This window comes from Chrysochloris asiatica, unplaced genomic scaffold, assembly GCF_000296735.1.
Source record: "Chrysochloris asiatica unplaced genomic scaffold, ChrAsi1.0 scaffold00054, whole genome shotgun sequence".
Classification (NCBI taxonomy): Eukaryota; Metazoa; Chordata; class Mammalia; order Afrosoricida; family Chrysochloridae; genus Chrysochloris; species Chrysochloris asiatica.
Window position 1 is genome coordinate 523,561 of NW_006408572.1, and position 10,837 is coordinate 534,397.

General features: G+C 39.5%; 1 protein-coding gene across 4 annotated transcripts in view; it reads left to right on the forward strand.

Annotated features, from left to right (window-relative positions):
* The first annotated feature begins 1,869 nt into the window (after positions 1-1,869).
* The window catches only part of GOSR1 (golgi SNAP receptor complex member 1), a 59,867-nt gene continuing 50,899 nt past the window's right edge, over positions 1,870-10,837 (forward strand). The window contains exons 1-3 of one of the 4 annotated variants that reach the window (XM_006863204.1): positions 1,896-1,943; positions 4,106-4,109; positions 4,499-4,613. In XM_006863204.1, the coding sequence (XP_006863266.1) occupies positions 1,896-1,943; positions 4,106-4,109; positions 4,499-4,613 (167 nt within the window). Of the gene's footprint in view, positions 1,946-4,105; positions 4,110-4,498; positions 4,620-10,837 lie in introns of all 4 variants that reach the window. The other 3 variants (XM_006863202.1, XM_006863205.1, XM_006863203.1) reach the window with 3 other exon arrangements.

Genomic DNA, 10,837 nt, shown 5'->3' on the forward strand with positions numbered 1-10,837 from the left:
TCACCCATGGTTTCAACAGATCTTCCAGACTAAGACAGTCTGGGAAGAAGTACCTGGCAATCTGCTTTTGAAAAACACTGGCAGGTGAAAGAAAACCTTATGAATAGCAGTGGAACATTGCTGAACGATAGCCCCTCAGCAATGGGCTTAAGCATAGCAATAATTGTGAGGATGGCAGAGCACCAGCTTGTGTTTGGTTCTGTTGACTTAGGGTCACCGCCATATAACAATATAATTTCTATTTGGTGGCTGGAAGGGAAAGAGGGCTGGGACCATAACTACTGTGAAACAGGAAAAACAGTCAAAGGAGATCATGTTGTGCGCTGTTGAGTCGGTTCCGATTCATAGCGACCCTGTATAGAATTACTGAGGAGCTCTTGGTGGGTTTGAACTGCCGACCTTAAGGTCCAGCGCTTTGTCCTAAGGCGCCACATATGCCAACAATATAGATGATGGCGCCCAGGCCGAGACAAGGTTGGAAGGATTGGCCTTTGGCACTGAAAAGGGAAGAAGGATCTTTATCTAAATTATGAAAGAAGGCCAGGGACGTTGAAGTTTCGGCTGAGGATAACTCGCTTCTCAGTCAAATAAGTATTCTCTGAAAGAGGGTTGTCTTTGAGGATGACGATGAAGTTTTGTGGCAAGGAGAGCACATGAAAGAGTCCTGGAAGTATCCGTTGCTAAAGTTGAAGGAGGATTTCTGCTCCCGCGAAGATTTAAAGCCTCAGAAACCCTATACGGGTCTCTATGAGTCGGACCTGGAATCACTCGAAGGCATCTTGTTGTTGTTAAGTGCTGTCGAGTCGGTTCCAACTCATAGGGTTTCCGAAGAGCAGCTGGTGTGCTCGAACCACCGACCTTGCAGTTCAAACGTCTTTGCAGTCTGGCACATTAACTCACAGCGCCACATCAGGACTCGAAGGCACCTTATGTTGTTGTTAGATTCCATCGAGTCGGTACCGACCCATAGCGACCTTATGCACAGCAGAACGAAACACTGCCGGATCCTGGGTCAACCTCACTACTGTTGCCACGCTTGAGTCCATCGATGCTGCCACTTGGTCAATCCATCTCATTGGGGGTCTTCCTCTTTTTCTCTGACCCTCCACCTTACCAAATATGATATCCTTCTTCAGTGATGGGTCCCTCCTGACAATATGTACAAAGTATGAGAGACGAAGTTTGGCCATCTTGGTCTCCAAGGCGCACTCTGGCTGCACTTCTTCCAAAACGGATCTATTGGTTCTTTTGGCAGCCCATGGCACTTTCAATATTCTCCTCCAACACTGTGACTCAAAGGCATCAGTTCTTCTATGGTCTTCCTTATTCACTGTCCAGCTTTCACATGCATATGAGTTTATTGAAAATACCATGGCTTGGGTCAGGTTCACCTTAGTCCTCAAGTTGACATCTTTGCTCTTCAACACTTTAAAAAGGTCTTGTGCAGCAGATTTGCCTAACGCAATACGTACTTTGATTTCTTGACTGCTGCTTCCTTGAATGTTGATAGTTGATCCAAGAAGAATGAACTCCTTGACAACTTCAATCTTTTCTCCGTTGATAAGAATGTTGTTTATTGGTCCAGTGGTGAGAATTTTTGTTTTCTTTACATTGTGATGTAAGCCATACTGAAGGCTGTGCTCTTTGATCTTTATCAGTAAATGTTTTAAATCCTCTTCACTTTCAGCAAGCAAGGTTGTATCATCTACATATCGCAGGCACCTTTACAACTCGTCAAAAGCTGTAAGATAACGAATTGACCACTAGGTGACAATGTCTGCGGAGGCTCACATGTCCCATCGGCCCTTGCGTTCAGGGCAGAAGAAGGCGTGGAGGTGGCTCTCTGGCTCGCATCGCCTCTACTCTACTATTCCAACTGACGTTGGACAACAAAAATGGCGGCAGGAACCAGCAATTACTGGGAAGGTGAGAGTGAGGCTGCCGTGTGGTTCCGCAGGGGAGCAGAGGGCTGAATGAGGACGGGTCTTGGGGGAAGCGGCAGAGACGATAGTAGGTCCTCCGAAGCGGCCGAGTTGAGGGGCGGACTTGTCTGGTAGGAACCCGGGGGCCTGGGAGCTGCGGACTGAACGTTCTGGGCCTGGGGGCTGGCTGGCTTCAGAGGCTCCTGCCCCGGCTAGGTGATCGGGACCCGAGGTAGGGTTTGAGCAGGGAAGGAGGAGAGAGGACCAAAAGGAAAAGAGCCCTGAGTCTCTGAAAGAGAATTCGGAGGTAAGGGTATGGGGTGTGCACGGTAAGAGAAAACGGCTACAAGCCGGTGAAATTTGTGCCTTGGTGATAAGGTTATTAGTGGGAAAAAAAAAAACTGATTAGGAAAAGAGAAAAGAGTTAGGAAGGGAAATTTGTTAGTCTAGTCCATCGGGGGAAGTTGTATGAGTGGAATGTCTCTTATTTGGTCCCCTTGGCTGCATCAGGCTAGCACTTCGAGGATTGGATGGATGTCAGTCATGTTTAAAGGCAGAGGAAGTAACTTTATCGGCTGCCCAGGATCCTAGGATCGGATTTGTTTAAAAAGGGAAAGTTGAGAGAACCAGTGTGGTTTGACAAGTGCGTGTAGTGGGCTCATGTCAAACTCCTTCGTGTGCAATGATGATCACCAAAGACCAGAATAGCCTCACCTTTTCTTTTCAGTTGTCTCTTTGCTGTACTGCAACATTAAAACTACTCTCTGAATCACTTTCCCATTTTTGACTTATTTCCTGTTATTCTCCAGTGAAGCCTCTGGAAACCCCGAAAGTATGTGTATGCAAGAACGAAACTGTGCTTAAAAAAAAAAACACAACCCAGTCATCTGGTCTATAGAAGTTTAATTCTAAGTCCTTCCATACTTGTCATACTTTCAAAATGCTTTTGATTCGAAAAGACAATTACAAAAGTTACTGAGAATCATGCTTATCATTAGTTTAAAACATGCATTAAAATGCCCTTTGAAATGATTATTAGCTAGGAAACGTTTTGAAATCAGTCATTTTAAATTCCATAGATGTGGTTACTGCTATCTTTAGTACTAGTCATTAGGATGTGGATTGTCAAAGCACTGTTCATTATTGACAACCAACCGTGTGCCATTTACTTTAAGCACATGATTACTAATACATAGAAAAACTCTGAATTTAAGGATTTAAAAGACAAAAAGCTGAGTGTCATAGGTTAAATAGATTGCCAATAATCTCAACTAGTGAATGGCTGAGCTGGGATTTGGTTTGTGGGCAGGTAAGCTCCACTTTATTATTTTGCTTTCTGCTTCTGATAGTAAGTATATTGAAATGCTGTTTGTATCCCTTTTAACCTGAAAGATAACATCATTACACTATTCCTTCCTATGTTGTTAAGTGCTGTGGATTCGGTTCTTACTGAGTGACACCCTATATAAAGTTTCCAAGGAACAGCTGGTGGGTTTGAACTGCCGACCTTGCCATTAGCTGTCCATTGCTTATCCTACAATGCCATGCCAGGACTCCTCCCTTTCTAGTTTTATTTTAACATTTCACCATGAATGAGAGTAATTGCTTTACATGTGGGTTTCTAGACTGTCTTCTCTCACTCAGCAACTTTAGAAGTAAGTTTACCATGCCAGTTTCTCTGTTTGCTTGTTAGTTTCACTTAAAAAACTTACAGTTACTATTGCCATTATATTTGATTTCATTGGTAGCACATTTTTTATTGTTTCTTTCAGTTTCTCCTGGTGGTGGTGGTGGTGGTGTGCCCTTGAATCAGTTCTGACTCATAGTGACCGTGTATAGAGTTTCAGTGGCTGTAAATCTTTATGGAAGCAGAAAGCTTTATCTTGAACTGCAGAGCAGCTTATGGACTCGAACTGCTGACCTTTTGTTAGCAGCTCAACACATAACACACTACACCACCAGGGTTCCTTACATTTCTTCTAGTAAGCACAGTGAAAAACACTTTCTTATCTTTGCCAATGATCATTTATTTTTTCCTTACATTCCATCAATAAGTCATTCTACTATGGAGAAAACAAATTCATTAGCCTAATAAAACTTTGGACTGTAAATAGCAAAATGCGTGTTATAACAGTAATGTTTTCTTTTTTATAAATTTAGCTGGTAAATTGATATAATGCTAGCCAGGCTATAAGCCATATTCAGTTCCTTGGTGATATGTACTTCCTTATTGTTTCCTGTGAATTACAGAATCACAATTATTACTGTAGAAATAATTTTAGGACTGTTAGAACAACTTATTGCTGTTTTAGCTGTTTTTAAAGGAATAAAGCTGAAATTTTATATCTTCGCTGCTACTCTTCACCCACCTCTACAAGCCCCCATCTGAGGCTTAAATAAATGACTAATGTGCTTTCCTGGGTGTTTGGGTTCTATTAACACTTTTCTTTATGAGTGAATTAGACCAATAATTGATCATTTCTATAGTTTGCTTTCTTCAGAATAGTTTTGTGAGATACATATCAACTGATGGCCTTTTTTGTGTCTAATTATTTGCTTTTATACTTTTGTTAAAGATCTCAGGAAACAGGCTCGACAGTTGGAAAATGAACTTGACCTGAAACTAGTTTCCTTTAGTAAATTGTGTACAAGTTACAGCCACAGCAGTACCCGAGATGGAAGACGCGACAGGTATAGGTACTACCAGATTCTCTCTTATGCCTTAAAGTATATAATGTTTTTTAAAAGCATTAATATAAAAGAAATAAGGTAGAATATATAGTCTCTATAACTTGGTGTTATAAGGAGCTCTGGTAGCGTAGTGGTTACGAATCGGGCTGCGAACCTTAAGGTCAGCAGTTCGAAACTACCAGCTGCTCTGCAGGAGAAAGATGAGGCTTTCTACTCCCGTAAAGATTTACACCCTCGGAAACCCTATACAGGGTCGCTATGGGTCGGAACCAACTCGATGGCACATAACAACATAACAACAACATAATTTGGTGTATTTGGGTATTTTTCTTTTTTAATCATGGATTTTTTTTTTAGTAACTTATTAAAATTCTGGGGCTCCTATGAGTTGGAACCAACTCCAGGGCACTTAGCAGCATTTAATTCTTTAGTAGCATATATACTACTACTGGTATTTAATAGGAATATAAGACAGTATGTATTATTTTTTATCATCAAAACTATTTTTAATTTTGGTTCTTTTTGAACTATCTTCAATGTATGGGAAATGTATTCTTATTTTTTAATTTTATGCTTTCGATGGACTTCTGGTGTGGCGCTGTAGGATCAGCACTGGACTGCGAATCACAAGATGGCAGTTTAAATCCACCAGCTGCTCCTTGGAAAACCTATACAGGGTTGTTATGAATTGGAACCAACTCAGCGTACTTAACAACAGCAACAGCATGCTCACTATAGGCTATCCATTTATTTTTTAACAATTAGGTAATGTTTAGGACTCCTAAGAAACTATCAAGAATAATATAGTAAACCTCATGTAGCTTTTCCCCGTTTAAAAACAAAATCATTACCAGTTCATCTGAAGGTCCTGTGGCATCTTCCTTCTTCCCTCCTCATGTTGTTGTTGTTGTTAAGTGCCGTCGATGTTTGTATTCCTAAACAACTCTTAATTTCCTACTATTTTGCAACTTGCTTTTTGGCTCAACATTTTCTTTGAGATTCCCCTATGGTTAGGTTCAACTGTGTTATAGTCATTTGATGCATATACTAATATATGATTATACCACAATTTATCTATTTTGTAATTGGACATTGTTTGAACATCTAATTTTTTGCTACTGAATGGTAGTAACAATTTCAATAGCGGACACAGAGCTTTAAACAAATGATGTTGGGAATATGTTTCTATATGCCTTGGAGTAGATTTGCTGGTAGAAAGTTTTTAATTATCCACTCATTGTTTTAGATACTTTTTTAAGGATTGATGGCTGGTGGAATATCTTTCAGCTAGTGATAATAAAAAACAACAGCTGAACTTGGATTTGAACTTGTGTCTTTTTACCTCTAAACCCATACTCCAAATTCTTTGTGCATTCTAGCAAAAGGCTACTTTGACTTGTGATTTCTAACTGCCAGCCTTTCAGCTAACAACAACCCAATGTTCAATCCACGATGCCACCAGGGATCCTTTTGATTCTAGTGCTCAATAACAGTATATAATTGTTATAAAGCTAACAGGGCCAACATATGTTTCAAGCCCTCATGTGGCTTGAAAGTAAGTTATTGTCCTATCAGTAGATTGGATTATAGCACATTGCTTTGATCTTGTCTTTATTTAGCAAGTTAAGAGAATGAAGTTTTTTTTAAATTTCTATCAGTAAGCCTGTTTTATGATTGGAAATAATCTTTCCTGAATATAAGTTTCCCACTTAGCTACTGCTAGTGAATATACAAATTTAAAACTCTTATTTCTTAAGAGAGATTGTTACACGATGGCTTTTCTATGTTCTCTGTGCTTTATGAACTTAATACTTTTGTGAGTCTTTTAAAGGAAAATATGTCTTGAAAATATTCTTTAAAAAATTCTAAAATAAATTGGGACTTAGTTTGTTACTTCAGCCTAGCTGTTTCTTAAAAAACTTAAGGAGTAGTAAGATCCAGTATACGTGTTAAAATGTTTATTACCCAGGTTGGAAGTACATCATAATGAATAAATAAGTCAGTAATGGTGAAAATTTTTCTACCTTTTTAAATTTTTTTATTTCTGTGTTTCAAGAAGGTCAATGTCTAGGAATCATCACATATCTATAAAATGAATTAAATTGAACTGAATTGTAGTACTGGGGATAATTGAGTTTGGGGCCACTTCTCGGGTCTTGTGTATTGACCTGCAGATGTCTAGTGAATGGACTAACTAGCGATAGAGGTGGTGACATCATTCATTTACTTAGGGATTGTTTAATGCACACTTGCCATGTGTACTGTTTTAGGTGCTAAAAATATATCTGAAGTAAGACAGGGCATATCTTATATTTTGTTAGCCCATTGTTATTTTTCATGTGTCTGGTTGGGGAAAGTTTATTGTTGTAGTAGTAGTGGATAGAACATTTTTACCTGGCCATCCTAGGAGATAACCACAGAACCTTGGCTTGGTTCTGACAAATTCTAAAGAAGTAAATATTTGTATCCACCAATCATCTGTCAATTTGTTGTACTCTGGTGGCTTGTGTGTTGTTGTGGTTTTGGAAGTGATACCATGGTATTTTAGATACCAACAGTTGGACAGGTTTCAGCGGAGCTTCCAGACTAAGACAGACTTGAAAGAAAGAGAGATGGACTACTTCTGAATAATTAGCCACAGAAAACCTTTTGAATAGCAGTGGAACATTGCCAGATATAGTGCTGGAAGATGAAAACATTATGAATAGCAACGGAACATTGTCAGATATAGTACCGAAGTTGAGCCTCTTAGATTATTATAAGATACTCAAAATATGAATGAGGATGAGTTGCCTCCTTAAAGTAGAGTTGGCCATAATGATGTAAATGGAGCAAAGCTTTCAGGACCTTTATTGCTAATGGGGTGGGGGGGGCCACAACTCAAATTAAGAAGAAACAGTCGCAAATATCCATTAATAATCAGAATGTGGAATGTACATATATGAATCTAGGAATATGAATTGGAAATTGTCAAAAATGAAATGGACCACATAAAATGTAGATATTCTAGGCATTAGTGAGCTGAACTGGACTGGTACTGGCCATTTTGAAGCAGACAGTCATATGGTTTACTATGCCAGGAATGGCAAATTAAAGAGGCATGGTGTCACATTCATCACCAAAAAGAACATTTCAATATCGATCTTGAAGTACAGTGCTGTCTGTGATAGGGTAATATTCATATTCCTAGCATAAAATCCTACAAGGAAGACCAATTAATGCCACTATTCAAATTTACTCATCAAATACTAAAGCCAGTGATGATGAGACAGAAGAATTCTACCAACTTCTTTAGTTTGAAATTGATCAAACATGCAATCAAAATGTTTTGGTAATTACTGATGATTGCAATGTGAGTGTTGGAAACAAAGAATAAGGATCAGTAATTGGAAAATATGGCTTTGGTGACAGAAATGATGCTGAGATGGCATGATACGAGGGTGGGTTAAAAATTATCCGCACTCTGGATTTAGAATTTATTTTAATCACCTTTTAGAAAAGACAGATACATCATTTTCAACATAATCACCTTGCTTTTCAATATACTTTGTCCCTCTGGCAACAAGCTTTCGTATTCCCTTATTAAAAAATGTTTTAGGTTGAGCTGTGAGCCACAAATGCACCGCTGTCTTCACGTCTTCATCAGAGGAGAATCTCCGTCCTCGAAATGCTGCTTTCAGGATACCAAACAGGTGAAAGTCCGATGCAGCAAGATTGGGACTATCGGGAGGATGCTCTAACACCTCAAAACAAAGTTTTTGCAGAGTGTCAACAGTGTGGCAGAAGTGTGTGGACTGTCATGCAAGATCACTACACCCTTGGATAGCAGGTCCCTGTGTTTAATGGGAAGTTTAGGCATCAGCTTTTCTATGAACATCTCTTTAAAGAAACTTCTACTTTTCTTCATGTATCAGTCCAAATTTTGTTTGCAGATGTCCAAACTCTTCTGTGAGTTGTTTCAGTACCCATCTCGTACAAACTTTTTGAAACCCGAGTCTGTTGTGGATTATTTCATAGGTAGGCTGATTTGCAAATGATTTGCCACATAATCCACTGTCACTCGTCTATGCTACAGAATCATTTCACATACATGCTCGATGTTTTATCAACAATGGACATGGATGGACATTTTAATATAACTAGAGTACGGATAATTTTATACTCATCGTCAGAGTTTTGCAAGACCATTGCCTTATTCATTTCAAATGCCTTTTTAAACAACATAAGAGGTGACTGTACACCTGGACACCACTAAATGGAATACACAGGAACCAAGTTGACTACATCTGTGGGAAGAGATGATAGACAAGCTTAATATCATCTGCCAAAACCAGACCAATTGCTCATATGCAAGTTCAGGCTGAAGCTAAAAAATATTAAACCAAGACTACCAGAGCCAAAATATAGCCTTGAATATAGCCCACCTAAATTTATAGCAGATTTGATACATTAGACACTAATGACCAAAGATAAGAAGAGTTGTGGGATAACATCAAGAACATCCTACAGAAAGAAAACAAAAGGTTATTAAAAAGACAAATGGAAAGAAAAGACCAAAGTGGATGTTAGAAGAGATTCTGAAACTTGCTCTTAGGTATAAAAAGCTTAAATGACTAGAAGAAATGAAGAAGAGCTGAACAGAAAAATTTAAAGGACAGCTGGAGAAGACCAAGTCAATATTAGAATTAGGAAATGAAAAGAGAAGAACACACTCAGCATTTCTCAAGCTGAAAGAACTGAACAAAAATTCAAACCTCAACTTGGAATATTGAATGATTCAAGGTCAGAAGTTTGAATCCACCAGCCGCTCTGCATGAGAAAGGGGATGGTTTCTGCTTTCATAAAAATTTGCAGCTTCAGAAACCCTATATGGGGTCTCTATAAGTCTAAACCAACTCGATTGCACACAACGTAGTGGTTACAAATAGGGCTGCGAACTGTAAGGTCAGCAGTTCGAAACTATCAGCTGTTCCGTGGGAGAAAGGTGAGGCTTTCTGCTCCTATGAAGATGTACAGAGTCGCTATGAGTCGTAACTGACTCCACGGCACATAACCACCACCACTACCACAGGCAAAATGTTGAATGATGCAGAAAGTATCAAAAAAAGATGGAAGGGTAACACGAGTAGATGTATGCACACCAATGTTCATAGCAGCACTATTTACAATCGCAAAAAGATGGAGACAGCCAAAGTGCCCATCAGCTGAAGAATGGATAAACAAACTGTGGTATATACACACAATGGAATAGTATGCTACCTTGAAGAATAACAAGGAAGCTGAAAGCCACCACATAACATGGGTGAACCTTGAGGACATTATGTTGAGTGAAATTAGTCAGTCACAAAAGAAGAAATACTGCATAGGACCACTACTGTAAAAGACTAAGAAAAACAACTCATACTTAAGGGAGAAATTCTTTTCTGGTTACTGGGATGTGGGGGGTTGGGCTAGGGGAGGTAGGGGAAGGTGGAGCACAGGGTAGGGAATAGAAACAGGAAAGTTTGGGTGCTAGGAAGGTGGGTAATATACAAGAAGGGGAGGAGAATGGAAGAACAAAGCAGATGGGAGAACAATTAGGCAGGTTTGCATGGGCTAAGTGGGACAGAGGTAAATAATGATGTATGTACAACCTTGGAACAACAGGGCTCTGGGATACAGGGATTGAGACATGGTTGGAATGGGGAAATAATGTTAAGATGCTTGGCTGTCTTTTGAATCTTGGTTTCGCTGGCATACCATTATAAAATAGACACTTGAGGGGGATAGAAAGGTATAGCCAGAAATACCACCATAGAAAGCTTGTAAGTCCATCTTCTGCCTATAACTGATTGGAATACCTAAAATGGGACTATAACGTGCCCAGTGAAGGAGGCTTCCTGTGGAGCCTCAGTATTATATAAGACCATAGGTGGAATCCTGAACAGCATCCAGAATCTTCTGAGGTGGGAAATTTCCACTTGAAAGGACAAGCAGACCAGCCTAGAGCGGCTAGAAGAACAGAAGATACTTCTTGAAAGAAAGACTGACTGGAAAAATACAAAACAATATAGTCAGTCCAACTGATTACTACAAGAACAAGCAAGTTGTTTGCCCAGGAGACATCAAGTCAAGTGGTCGCGTCCCCTCAGAGCAATCCCCTCCCTCCCCAACCCCCGCTAAGACTATGACTCAATAGGAATACATGCTCTGATTGGTGACCACATTCGTGAAGGGGAAGTAAG